This window comes from Gouania willdenowi, chromosome 24 (assembly GCF_900634775.1).
Source record: "Gouania willdenowi chromosome 24, fGouWil2.1, whole genome shotgun sequence".
Classification (NCBI taxonomy): domain Eukaryota; kingdom Metazoa; phylum Chordata; class Actinopteri; order Blenniiformes; family Gobiesocidae; genus Gouania; species Gouania willdenowi.
The window spans coordinates 17,061,878-17,075,658 of NC_041066.1; the positions used below are offsets into that span (position 1 = coordinate 17,061,878).

Sequence of the window (13,781 nt, forward strand, 5' to 3'; positions counted from 1 at the left end):
TAGCAGGAGTTCTCAACCTCTGGTCAGGACCCCATTTGGGGTTGCGAGACACTGGGAGGGGGTCGCCAGATTCCTTCATGTAACTAAGGATATTTTTTGAGCCCATTTTTGCATATTTTTATCCTTTTTCTGCAACTACACCAAACTCCTTTTAATGCATTTTTGCTACATTACTCCCATTTCTGCCACTTTGCACATTTTTTCCACTTTTGACACTTTCGCCACTTATAAACCCTTTCCACCACTTTTCTCACCTAATGTCACACATGTTGACCCATTATTGTCACTTTTAATCTATTTTCACCATATTTCATGCCTATTTTTGACAATTTAACCATATTCACGATTTGTCATGCCCATTATTTGCCAGTTTAAACTAATTGTTCCTACTTTTTAAATTAGATTATCCCAACCCCCCTCTCCCCATGTCTGCCACATTTAAGCCAATGTCGGCACTATGAAGCACCTTTTGGGGGTCACGGGCTGAAAAGATTGAGAACCGCTGCTCTCGGATCATTTGTAATGTGCTAAAGAAAATCATGAAAAAAGACAGCAATACATGTGATCATGTGAGGAGTTAATTTCCAATAAGGGGTAAATAGATCCAATTTGATCAACGAAAAAAAACTACATTCTAATTTGTCTTTTTGACCTAACAGTGGATTACCCCATTGAAATGAAACCCTTTCATTCATAGATTCACATTGCTGATCCATTAATGGCAACACACATGTGGTGACTTCCTGTTTGTCAAAGCATGTGCTGGAGGACACACATGTTGACACATCAATACACACTAATCCCCACATGAACTAGTGCACTTGCACCATTCACATGTGAACTTTATGTACATTAACCTCCAGGTTCTAAAGAATCAGTCAGTAAACAAAAACATACAGTAGATGCTCACCCTTCACTGGTGTTTCCAAACCAACATAAAGGAGAATAAAAGAGAGGAAGGGTTAAAGGAACACCTGTTTACAGCTGTTTTAAGTTTAAAATGGGATCACTGGTAAAGTTAAAGAAGGAGAACATCAGACGGATGTCGATTAAAGAGTAGCTCACCCCTTCTTTCCACCTTTTACATCCTCCAGGCCGTTCATGTGTGTTTCCAGGGACTCCAGGATACTGCTGGGAGCCTGACAAACAAATAAAATAGTAATCACTTCAGTGCAAAGAATTTGCTGACTCCACATTTATGCAAAAACAGCCAGGGGACCACGCTCGGCGGAACTTCACTGCATGACCAACATGCACGTGTTTGTTTACACACTTGAGATTAAATAAACTAAAATGGACGCAATAGGCTACAAATTCATCCTGCAAACAGGCACTCAAACAAACACCCTTAGTTTGTGAGTTACCATGTCCTCGGGGGGCTTAAAAGGACAGTCTTCATCATCTGAGTCTGCTAGATCCATCACTACCCCTGGGTGGAGACACTGGGTGGGGGAACGTGTGTGTGGTGGGTGGGATTTTCATGCATCACATTTACAGTATTTATTTATTTATTTTAAGTTGCTAAATAAGAAAACAACACAAGCACTATGATAAGAAGCTTACATAGTTGATGTCAGGAATGTCATTTTTGTCCACTCCAACTGTCTGTAAAAGAAGGTTCAGTTAGCCCAGTCATGTGATACGATAAATGTGAGCTTAAAAAAAAAAAAAAAGAAACAGTTTAGCCTTACTTCAGCCAACTTCATGAACTCTCCGATCTTTGTCACCCTCGTCAGGAACCTCTTGTAGATCTCCAGGGCATCCTTACATTCATTCTTCTTCATCTTGAAGAATTTCTCTACCGAATAAAAAAAGAAAGGCAAAATATCTTCAGATTTATAAACACTTAAGTACAACAACCTATAAGGGCCACATCAAAATAAACAGAAATCTTAGCACTATGGGATTAAAGTCGTAATATTTTGAGAACAAACTTATTTTATGCGAAAAAAATTGGATCTTTATGAGGTTAAAGTTAATATTTTGAGAATAAAGTCGTGATTTTATGTGAATAAAATTGAAATACAAACAGGATCTTGTCTGTGTTGCGGTGACTTGTGCGTTATGGAGAATGTGGAACATTTTTTTTGATTGATTGATGTCTTTATGTCGAACATGTAAAATGACAAAACAACAACAGTTTAGAAAACAAAAAAATAAAAAAATGATGAGATACAACAGCAGAAATAGACCATTGTTATGATCCACCAACACTTAAACTTCTCAAATTACATGTGCAAAAAGAGTAGGAAGAAGTGTAAACTTATTTAATCCTACCCCTTTAATCATTATCGATTTTAGTTTTTAAGTACAACTAATAATACAATGAATGACCCATATATCATTAAACAAACAATTAACATATTTACAAATAGTCCATAGCTAATCATCAAAACAGAAAAAAACCACAACAAAACATTTAGTGACATTATACTTCTCTTTAGGTTTCACACATGGCAAAATACGGAGCCTTTTGGTCCATAATCACCACTGTTATCAGTTTAAGGACTTTAAAGCCCCTTTGCAGATGTTTGCGTTTGTTACGACGAAAGAACCAGACAGATTTGGAGCAAATAGTTTTTTTTTATCGTGGAAGAGGAACTGGCTGGAAGTGGTCGACTTCAGGGCTATTGGTGTTTGTTGCATTCACTTCAACAGGGAATCCTGAGCGCTGTAGCATTACGAGTTTTTAAAAATACAGCTTTATTCTCATAAGATTTTGACTCTGTTCCTCAAAAAATTACTACCACTTTAATCTCAAAATATTATGACTTTATTCTTGTAGTGCTCAGATTTATTTTAATTTTAATGTGGCCCTAATGCACCGTTGTACTTAAGACCTATTGTATCAGTTTATCTTTTATCTCCAACTAACCTAATAAGTTAATGACTCCATCATTGTAGGATGCAAAGAGTTTGACCAGATCCTTGAAGAGAAGCAAGAAAGCAGCGTTGATGATCCCATTGTTCAACTCCTTGGGGTGAACCTATTTTTTTTAAAAAAAGGGTCAGCAATACTTTAAAAGTTATTTCCATGGTTCTAATGTGCAAATACTAGTAAAATCAAAAACTCACATCAAACTCCAGGAGAGTGTCGATCTGAGTCTGCAGAACGGGCATGCCTTTAAGCAGCTTCTCAGTAGTCATGGTCCTCATCACTCCTTCAGCACTGGGACGACACACCCAGAAGAGAAATAGTTACACACACAGAAGCCCAAACACAAAATCTGACCTCCCAAAGGAGAAATTTGAGGATGAATGTGTTTGGCTTACCCTTTCTTCACTCTAGTGAAGTCAAAAGCCATTTGGCGGTATGCGAAGGCTTTCTCGTTCAGGTACCGTCCGTACCGCCTGATAAATGTAGACATGTCGTAGCCTGAAAGGGAAAACATGACAAACAGGAAGTGTTGAAACAAAATCACGTGTTTTAAAACATTTTGGAAAAATCCTACAAACCCTGTTCTCCTAAAAATCCTTCGGTAACTGAATCATTATTATAAAGCAGATCTGGCATCATCTTTGAATAATTGCCATCATATAGAAAAACAATGGTTCCACCAAGATTACTTTTGTCTTCTTTTTTAACAGTATGTTAGGTTGAGGTTTTGTTTATTCAGACAAGGTTTTTCAGGAAATGTTTATCTCCCGACATGTTTCGACTGTCAACTGCCAGTCTTCGCCAGAGTAGTTCGGCTGATTGCCTTTGATGGTTCCTTTGAAGTTCACGTGACTTCCATGTAATCGTTTCAGCAAGATGGATTTTTGTCTTCTTTTTGAACAGTATGTTAAATTGAGGTTTTGTTTATTCAAACAAGTTTTTCAGGATTTTTTTTATCTTCCGACATGTTTCGACTGTCAACTCCCAGTCTTCGTCAGAGGAGTTTGACTGATTGCCTTTGAAGTTTCACTTGACTTCCATGTAATAGTTCCAGCGAGACTGATTTTTGTCTTCTTTTTGAACAGTATGTTAAGTTGAAGTTTCATTTATTCAGACAAGGTTTTTCAGGAAATGTTTATCTCCCGACATGTTTAGACTGTCAACTGACAATTTTCGTCAGAGGAGTTCGGCTGATCGCCTTTGATGGTTCCTTTGAAGTTTCACCTGACTTTCATGTAATAGCTCCAGCGAGATAGATTTTTGTTTTATTTTTTAACAGTATGTTGAGGTTTTGTTTGTTCAAACAAGGTTTTTCAGGAAATTTCCTGAAAAACCTTGAACAATGACCTTATTCAGAAGAATGAGTAGCAAATCAATTCTCTTCAGTGACAATAAGACACAGTATTCTTACCATGAGAGCCAGTTTTGTCAATGAAGTTGCTGAGGTTGAACAAGGAGGTCCTGGAAGCCAAATATTGAATGAACCTCTGAGAGAGAGAATAATCAAAGATCAATGTAGAGAAATCAGGCACTTAAAAGCAGAGAATGTGTACTTTTTCATTAGTTTTTCTTGCAGCATGTAAAGTGATTAAATAATGAATCTGCTAAACATAAACCTTTTATTAATGCAATATTGATTGAAAATTCGAACCTTTAAAAATTGACCAAGGTTGGTGTTTGGCCTCAAACTGGCCGCAATGATGCATTTAATGTGGTATAATCACCGGTTTGTTCAGTTTAAGCTTTAGTGAGAATCAGTTGCTGGTAAAATAAGATGTGATTGTTCTGAGGCGTTCACTGACCTCGTTGCCATGAACACACATGTGATGAGTGGTGACGAGGGCTTTGAAGACGACCACCCAGCTGGCATTGGTGGCTCGCTCGAACAGAGTGTCGGCCATCTGAGGAATGTTCACATTGGTGGTGTTGGTGGCTGACACCAGATCTGCAGGGGGAGGACACACACAAAGTCAGTCTCGTTCAGTGGTTCCCAACCTTTTTTTGGGTCGTGACCCCATTTTGACAAATTTCTGACCCCAAAGGTTTTTTTTTTTAAGCAGCACTTTCATGTTTTTGATATAGTGTTATGAGTAGCACTATAGCGACAAGATGTGCCAGCTCAGATATTTTTATAAAGTTTTTTTTTACTAGGTTTATATTTGAGGAAGTGAAAGTGTAGAATACTATGGAAGAGGATTAGGGCCACTGATCCAAAAACAAGAAGAAAAAAAAACAGAGCCAGTAAAGCCAGTAGTGGAAAAAAAAGATTACAATTGTAATCTTTTTTTTTGGTTTTAATCTTTTTTTTTTAGTCTTAACTTTTTGGTTTTTCCTTTTTTTCCAGACTAAATAATTAAAAAAATTACAAAAATGTCATTTTTATTATTATTTAAATAACTATTTGATTATTACATTTTTATACTGTATTTTCTTCAACTAGATTTATATTTGAGGAAGTGAAAGTATAGAATACAGTTGTTTGAGATTGCTTGTTGTTTTAATTTCAAAAAGAATAATATTAAAAAAAATTACAAAAACATAATATGAATCTGATTTTTTTTTTTTTTTTTAATCATTTACTATACATTTCAGGCAACCCCACTTTAATTCCAGGGCGACACCAAGGTTGAAAACCACTGGTCTAACTTATTTAACTTATTTCCTATTTAATGCAACACAGCAGATGGAAGATCACTGTAACAAAAACACATTTTTTTATTAGTCTCAACACAATTGCTGTGGTAGAAGTTTAAAAAGAAAGAAAAAAAAAAAACTTTATGCTGGGAGAAGAAGACAACCCTCATCCAAAATGATGGCATGCACACACTGCAGTGTGAAAATACTGCTTTGTCATTTTCTCCTCAGTAAATACACAGTAACGTGTTGGGTACATAGACTGTAAAAAGAAGTTGGGTATTATTCATAGTTTCTTTTTGTGGGCATAAATTAGAGTCAATTCCTTTTGTCTGGCATTGATGGATACAATACTGTAAATAAATAGCATAACAACGCAAGGCAAGGCAAATGTTTCTGTATAGCGCATTTCATACACAAGGCACACAATGTGTTTTACATGATCAAAAAGTGCAACAGAAAACATTCAACAGCTTAAAATCAATAAGAACATTAGAATCAGCAGCAAAAAAATAAAGAAATAAGAAACATTTAAAATCTTTAGTAAAAACCTTTAAAATCAACATCAACAACATGATTAAAAATCTCCCTCTCAATCATACGCAGTGGAGAAAAAGTGTGCATTTAACTTTGATTTAAAAATGTTCACATTGGATGCTGACTTCAGCTCTGCTGGCAGTTTGTTCCACTTATTTTGCAGCATAACAACTAAAAGCAGCATCACCATGTTTGCTGTGAGCTCTGGGCTCCACTATCTGACCTGTCTCCATAGATCTGAGAGACCTGCTGGGTTCATACCTGACTATCATGTCACTGATATATTCTGGACCAAACCCATTCACAGATTTATACACCAGCAGCAGAACTTTAAAGTCTACTCTGAGGCTGACTGGGTGCTCTGACCTCTTTGTTCTGGTTAAGACCTGAGCTGCAGCGTTCTGAACCAGCTGTAGCTGTTTGATGCTCTTTTGGGGGATTCCTGTCAGAAGACCATTACAATAGTCCAGTCTGCTGGAGATAAAAGCATGGACCATATTCTCCTGATCTTTCTGAGCCATTAAACCTTTCACTCTGGAGATGTTCTTTAGGTGGTAGAAGGCTGTTTTTGTGATAGATTTGATCTGACTGCTGAATGTAAGATCTGAGTCAATCAGAACACCAAGGTTTTTGACTTGGTCTTTTGCTTCTAAAGATCAAGATACTCGCCTATAGCAGTCCTCTTTTCCTTGTTACCAAAGACAATCACCTCCATCTTGTCATGTTTTAGTTGAAGGAAGTTTTCACTCATACATCAGTTTACTTTTTCTAAGCAGTCACACAACACCTCAGTGGGACCATAGTCATCTGGGTTCAGTGATAGATATATCTGTATGTCATCTGCATAGCTCTGATAATCAACCTTACAGTTCTGTAAAATGTGTCCTAAAGGAAGCATATGATGGCTAAACAGAAGAGATCCAAGAACAGAGTTGGCTTGTGTCCATACAGAGTAATGGATCAAATATTTGAAGGCAACTTGGTTAAAGGCCTGAAGGCGATGGACATTAAACTGAGTAGGCCTTAAAGAGCAAACATTAGGGTGAGTTATTTCAACCTAACTATAGTGTGTAGCGCTCACCTGGAGATATATTATGGTAGCTTTTTGCCGAAATCCGATCTACCGATATTGTTCAACACTTAATTTCTGATTTCCGATATTAACCAATGTACTGTATATTGACACCCTCTGCCTCCCCCTAGGTCACATTATATATCTCAATGGAAAAAACACTTTAATACGACGTATTCCACCTTAAACATCATCTGTGCATAAACTAATTCAACTTCAGTAATGTAAAAATTACCAAGTTTGCTAAAAAAATTGTTTTTTTCAATTCTGGTGGGTAAACCAATACCGATGTCGACCAATATTGCATTTTATAGCAAATATAGACCAATAATGTTGGTGGGCTGACAATATTGCCCATATATCTTGTTTGGAGGTTAAAAAGGTGGAAATCATGTAGTTTGAGCCAAACTTGCAACATTGGGAATAAATGGCTAGTTGGCTAAAGCTGATAAAAATGTGGAAAGCATTTCCATCCGAAGTGTTTATTTAATAGAAAGTAATTTTGTTGATTTACGTTGCTAAATTACCCTTACAAATAGTTATAATTGACCTGAGATATGTAATTTATGCCGGATAAAACCCAATTTCTCATGTTTTTTTCAGTGACGGGCTTGCGTCTCGATTGTAAACATCCGATTGCAGCCAAGCTAAACCTCAACCTACAGAAAAGTGCTGAGCTAAGCATGTGAGAGAGGCAGTAAAAACTCACTCTGTTCGAGGTCAACACAGGATGGCAGGTTGGCGTGGGGGGTGGGGTGGGGAGGTCGCTGTTTTGACAGAAGATTATTTACTAATCACTGATCCTGTCTTTTACTCTGGTACACGCAACATGTTTTACACCTCACTTTAATACATCTCTAATATCTCTTTCTTTACACACTTTTACGGAATGGCTTTACAATATAAAGCCGGTTGGGTTTACGATTACAAAATGAACAAGATTGACAATAATAAAACACATAGTACATTATTGATTCCAGTAACTTATTGCATATTATATGGTCATTATTGTTGTTTTTTTAACTTTTAGTTACACCCACCTGCAGCATTATTTTAGAAAAAAAATGATGATACCCACAATGTCTGCACTGAGATTATATTTAACATCATCCTATCCATCCATGCCTGGCACAGCAACAAGCTAATGTTTCTATTAGCAACAGGAAAACAGTGTTTATCAACGTTCATTCAGATTTACTTCTTTTAACTTGTGACGTGAATATAATTTTATGTAGTAATATTACCCACACTGACACACAACTGGTGTGTGTGTGTGTGTGTGCGTTTATGTGTGTGTGTGTGTGTGCCGAGTAATGATTGGCCAGGCTAAATAAAGACTCTTACGGTAATCCACAGACCTGAGGAGGCCTCTAAGAATAAACTGTTTGGGCCCCATACTGTGCAATATTGTTTGTGTGACGGTGTTTTTTTTTCTCTCTATGCCTGTTTTGGAAGCATTTGTGTTACTGTATGTTATTGTAAAGCAAACAGCACAGGAAGTAGCCTGACGATTATTAAAAGAAAACACAAGCAGAGGCACATGCAGACCTTGGGGTCGGGACCCCATGAGGAGTCACCTGGATTTTAAATGGGGTCGCCTGAAATTTCTAGTAATTGATAAAATAACAATAATAATAATAATTACTGATTAAAAATACATTGTTGATTATTGATTAATTATTATTTCTTGTCAAATTAAAACAACACAATCTTAAATGACTATTCACCTCATAAATATAAATATAGTTATTAACAACAACAACAACAACAATGAAATGCAGAAAAAATATCTGAGCTGGCAAAACTCTGTATTTGTAATACAATATAACAAACATGGTCAAAAACTAATACGAGTTATTTTAATAATTTGAGATTAAAAATGACTGCTATCATGTAATATAAGCGTGGGAAAAATGTGATCCCTGCTAATATACTGAATTAGTTGGTAATTATATATATACATATGTGTGTGTGTCAGGTGTTAGTACCACTAACATCTGCATTAATACTATGAGTAGCACAATAATGCATCTAACGCTGGAAATCATACAAGGGAAAATTTGGGTGATTATTTGGCCACCATTTGTATTTTTAATAGATCTAAGTTAGAGTTTGTTGTTTAATGTGATTTTCTTATAGTATAGAGTAGTTTTAGATGCTTAGCCTATGGAATGGAGATCCTTGGCGTTTGTAAATAAAGAGAATGACTTCATGTTAATGATATATAGGTTATCCATCTTGGATTGCTGATGGAAGAACATAAAAAGTTTTAAATGTTACCACTATATTTGGCTAAAGCTTTAAAGAACATACAGTACTTTGTTTTATCTGCACAGAGATGAGTTTTAGTTGCAAGGGAAGTTCACAACTTCTCGCAGAGCCTGTTTGCTCAGCAGCAGCTGGACCACTAACACAAAAGCACAGGGAAGCCATGGTCTCTGATGTGTCCCAGCTTTAGCATTGTCACCTTTGGCTGTGTAAATAATGCAAGGCCGGCCCTGGCTGATTATTTAATTATTCAGCAGCGGAGCAGATCACAAGATCTGAGGTCCAAGACGAGGAGGCAGGAACAGATCGGTGCCACAATCACAACTGGACATGAACGTATAGAAACAGACGTCAGAAACTAAGAGGGATGAGAAGGGTTGAATACATGTGAATCTTCACCAGGACATTGCTATGGTTGATGTCATCATGACAGACCTGGAAATGGTTTATCAGCTTGAGCTGTGTCATGAATGGGTGTGATGACTCTGTGAGATTTGAGAATCTATAGATCTATAGTAGCATACACCTCACTGATGACACCACAGCTTTTAATACAGAGGATAATTAAGTGTATGTGACACTTTTGGGCCCAGCAGCATGATTTTACACACAGTAAGAATCACAGAGGTGTGCTTTGGGACTGAATGCTTTGCTTTGCCGCGATATAGCGGTAAAAAAAACTCAATATAATTAAAAGTTTTTTGTTTTTTTTTGTGATATAGAAAATTACAATATGGCCTATATTGATCCATATATTTTCTATTGCTTATTTTATTTTTTACAATACTTGTTTTAGGAGTCGCTACTTCTCAGAACAGCATGAAAAGCACAGTTTGATGGATGGCTGAGTGCGTTCTAACCCAGACCTTCCCCTAAACAAGCCACACTATAGAACTCACTCACACATGCTGTCCCTTATAGGAGAAAAAGGCAAATATTGTGCAACTATTGAATAATAAATGTACCTGTGTGGCATTTTTCATCAGCAAATTTAACCCTGAATTGTCTTTCTGGTCAGACTTTATAGAGTTAAAAATATTGAAATGAATGTTGTATATTGCCATTTTGAGAAAAAATATGGAGATATGAGTTTTGGTCTATATCGCCCAGCCTTAGGATGATACCACAGCTTTTAATACAGAGAATAATTCTGTGTATGGGACACTCTTGGGCCTGGCAGCATGATTTTACACACAATTAGAATCACAGGAGTGTGTTTTGTGGCTGAATGCTTTGCTTTTGAGCAGATTCTTTATTTAGTCCTACTAGTAATTTGCATGTATTCATACTAAAATTGGTAGAATTGTACTTATTTTTACATTTACGCAGCTTCACTATACTATACTTGGATCACTATACTATACTTGTGTTTACCTGTATTATACTGTATATGTATACTTCTATTGTATTTTACTGGAATCTGTGTAATTCTTATTTAATTAATAGTATTTTACCTAATTATATGTTTTCTTTTTTATTATATTTGTTTAGTGTTTCTTCTTTTCATCCATAATATTTTTTGAGCCTCTGTAAAAAAAAAAAAAAATTCTCCCGGGGATCAAAGAATCATTTTTTATTCTGATTCTTAAGTAATCTGGTCTGGATGTTTTCATTCTCCTCTGATTTTCATCATTCTAATGATATTTATTAGTTATTAACATATCGTGTATAGCTCAGACCAGCAGTTCCCTATTTTTTTGTCCCTTGTGCCCCATATGCCTTTTATTCAAATGATGTGTACCCCCTCCTCATATCATAAGTACCCTCTCAGTAATTTCATATACTTTATTTGTGGAACAACGGGCTCTAGTTAATGTGTCTCGAGCAATGGTTCCTTAAGGCTTAATCTACACATTCAAAACAATGAGTATACATAATCTACAGTATAGTGGAATTTAGTTAACAACAACTTTTATGTGATTACTTCAATAGTAAGTAAATAAAGTCTCCTTTGTAAAATCGACCTAATTTTTGTCACCAATTGTCAGAAATGTGATAAAATGGCCTCTTTAATGCATCACAGTAACATCACAGCTTGATTGTTGTAAATATCTGTATCATATTTGTATATAATTTGTATATTTGTATTATTATTATTATTATTAATCTTACTTTACGTTTTACTACTGTAATGTGTGTATCTGATCCTAACTTTTAACAGTCTTTTACTTAATTATACACTTATTTAACGTTTATTCTTTCTTTCGTCTTTGTTAAACATTTTACGCTTTATTCTTTTATTTGTGATTTTGTGATTATTATTTTTTTAAATGGCTGTAACAAAAGCAATTTTCCCCTGGGATTAATAAAGGAATTCTGATTCTGATTCTGACAGCATAAATTAATCCTGTTTCAATAAATTATAAGACAATATATTATTTTATTGAGCAATACTACTGTTAGCTTGTGGTGAATTTGTCAAAAAAACAAAACAAAAAAAAAAAGCCTAAAAAGGAACTACGAACATTTCCCAATTATTTTTAAATGAATTGTTAAATATTTCCAAGTACCCCCTGCAATGTGCTCCTGTACCCCTAGGGGTAAACGAACCCCTGGTTGGGAACCACTAGTATCATGACATGGCTCATCATCACTGCCACATAATTACACTATGACACCCTTTAACCAAAAGCAGCAGTGAAGTGTGAGCCTATGATGATGGTATGGTGTGTGCATGTGCGCATGTGTGCATGCTCCAGGAGGCCTCACACTATCACAGCCTCGTGCACACATGCAATGGAGGAGGAGAAGATAAAGATGGAGCGTGCACACTTACACTCCAGGTGCTTCTTCTTGGGCGCCATCACTTCATGCGTGGTGGCTTTGCACACAGCCCGGGCCATGTCCGACCCCGTCAGCTGGTACTGCGCAGCGGCGATGCGATCCGTGAGCGTCTGCCCCGACATTTTCTCTCCACTGAATGGACCACCTCAGAAACCTAGAACACACACACACACACCACGGCACAATTAACGAATCGGACCCAGAGGCGTCCTCGTGCAGCTTCACTATGGGTTCTGATCCTGGTGGTAGGCCTGTGACCTTCTATGGGGGGGAAAAAACACGTAAAAAAATAAAATAAATAAATAAATTCAGCTCCAGACGCTTATTAGATGATTACTGCGTGTTAATTCGGGGCGTCACGTTAATGAGACATTAGTGGACTTACGCAAGGTTGTGAATTCCCCACGGCTGGTCCCGTTATAGGCTCCGGTTCAATTCAGCACCTCGGACAGCTAAAGCCACTCGGTTATGTAACAGCCAGCCACCAATGAAAGAACCGGTAAATGTTCTCCCTGTTCTCCCTGCAGCAGCTCGAAGGAACCCGCCTGTTGGACTCCTCCGATCCGTCAAAGAGCTGATTGATTTTGGGGATGAATTAACTCTCCATCGGTCAGTTAAAGCTCCAGCTTGGAGGAAGAAGCATCTGCTTTGATCGTCTCCGCTCGACGCATTAAAGCCTTTCAAAATAAGAGCGTAGACCCGCCGCAATGTCGCCCTGCGTCCTCGGAAAGCGCTGTTTTCCCGTCGATCCGTGTGCGTCTGAGCTGCGGAAAATGCGCAAACACCCCGCGCAGTGCGAGATGCCCAGGAAGCTGAACAGACAGAAGGGAATCTCCTCCTCCAGATGTTTATCTATGTGTATTTTCAGCCTTTCGTCTCCTTTATCGGTTCAGTGACAGACTTGGTGTCTCACGTCCAGTAAAAGCAGCTTGGAAACGTGAGCCCACGTAGCAAAGGCATGAAAGAGTTAATGTGCGAACGTGACTATATGACTTATGAGCTGCTGCATGCATGAGAGCAGAGGTTTGTGCACGCACTGCACGCACGAGTGCCATTTTTTCCTGAAACATCAGAGAAAACATTTTACTTTCATAAATACATTTGTGTTATCCAAAATAACCCCCTTTTCATCCTACAGAGGAAGGTTTATTTTAATTAAAAAAAAAAAAAAAAAAAAACTCATATCAATATTGTTAAAACATAATGTATCACAAAACTTAACATGATAATATAAAAATATTACAAGGATTTATTAATAATAAGGGGGGGGAGGTGACCTAAACATGTTGCCATGACACAGACTACTGCGGTCAGTATATTTTATACATTTAAAATGTAAACTTTCACGTTTTGTTTTTTCGTAAAATGTAAACGTTTTTCATTTTTTTATTTTTAGAATTACAATTTGTTAATGTTTTTTGGAAGCCATATTTAAGACAAATGGGAAAGAAAATATTATAAATTATATAATTTATAGGATCAAGAAATAAATTGAATACGTTTAATTTATTCCTTTGTTTATGCTTGTTTTTGTTTTAATATAAATACATTAAATGTAGCCTAATTTTTTTTTATAGTAGTTATATATATAGTTTTTTTATATTTATG

The 13,781-nt window shown here is 36.7% G+C and overlaps 1 protein-coding gene across 11 annotated transcripts in view; it reads right to left on the reverse strand.

The window, feature by feature from the left end:
- The window catches only part of LOC114457508 (clathrin coat assembly protein AP180), a 30,875-nt gene extending 17,725 nt beyond the window's left edge, over nucleotides 1-13,150 (reverse strand). For 6 of the 11 annotated variants that reach the window (XM_028439423.1, XM_028439421.1, XM_028439422.1 and 3 more), the window contains exons 1-11: nucleotides 12,559-13,148; nucleotides 12,166-12,327; nucleotides 4,681-4,823; nucleotides 4,290-4,365; nucleotides 3,274-3,376; nucleotides 3,076-3,169; nucleotides 2,876-2,987; nucleotides 1,692-1,798; nucleotides 1,564-1,605; nucleotides 1,066-1,139; nucleotides 911-916 (exon numbers count right to left, since the gene is read on the reverse strand). In XM_028439423.1, coding sequence (XP_028295224.1) covers nucleotides 911-916; nucleotides 1,066-1,139; nucleotides 1,564-1,605; nucleotides 1,692-1,798; nucleotides 2,876-2,987; nucleotides 3,076-3,169; nucleotides 3,274-3,376; nucleotides 4,290-4,365; nucleotides 4,681-4,823; nucleotides 12,166-12,295 — 887 coding nt within the window. In that variant the 5' untranslated portion in view covers nucleotides 12,296-12,327; nucleotides 12,559-13,148. Of the gene's footprint in view, nucleotides 1-910; nucleotides 917-1,065; nucleotides 1,140-1,563; nucleotides 1,606-1,691; nucleotides 1,799-2,875; nucleotides 2,988-3,075; nucleotides 3,170-3,273; nucleotides 3,377-4,289; nucleotides 4,366-4,680; nucleotides 4,824-12,165; nucleotides 12,328-12,558 lie in introns of all 11 variants that reach the window. The other 5 variants (XM_028439418.1, XM_028439414.1, XM_028439415.1 and 2 more) reach the window with 2 other exon arrangements.
- Between the last annotated feature and the right edge of the window lie 631 nt (nucleotides 13,151-13,781).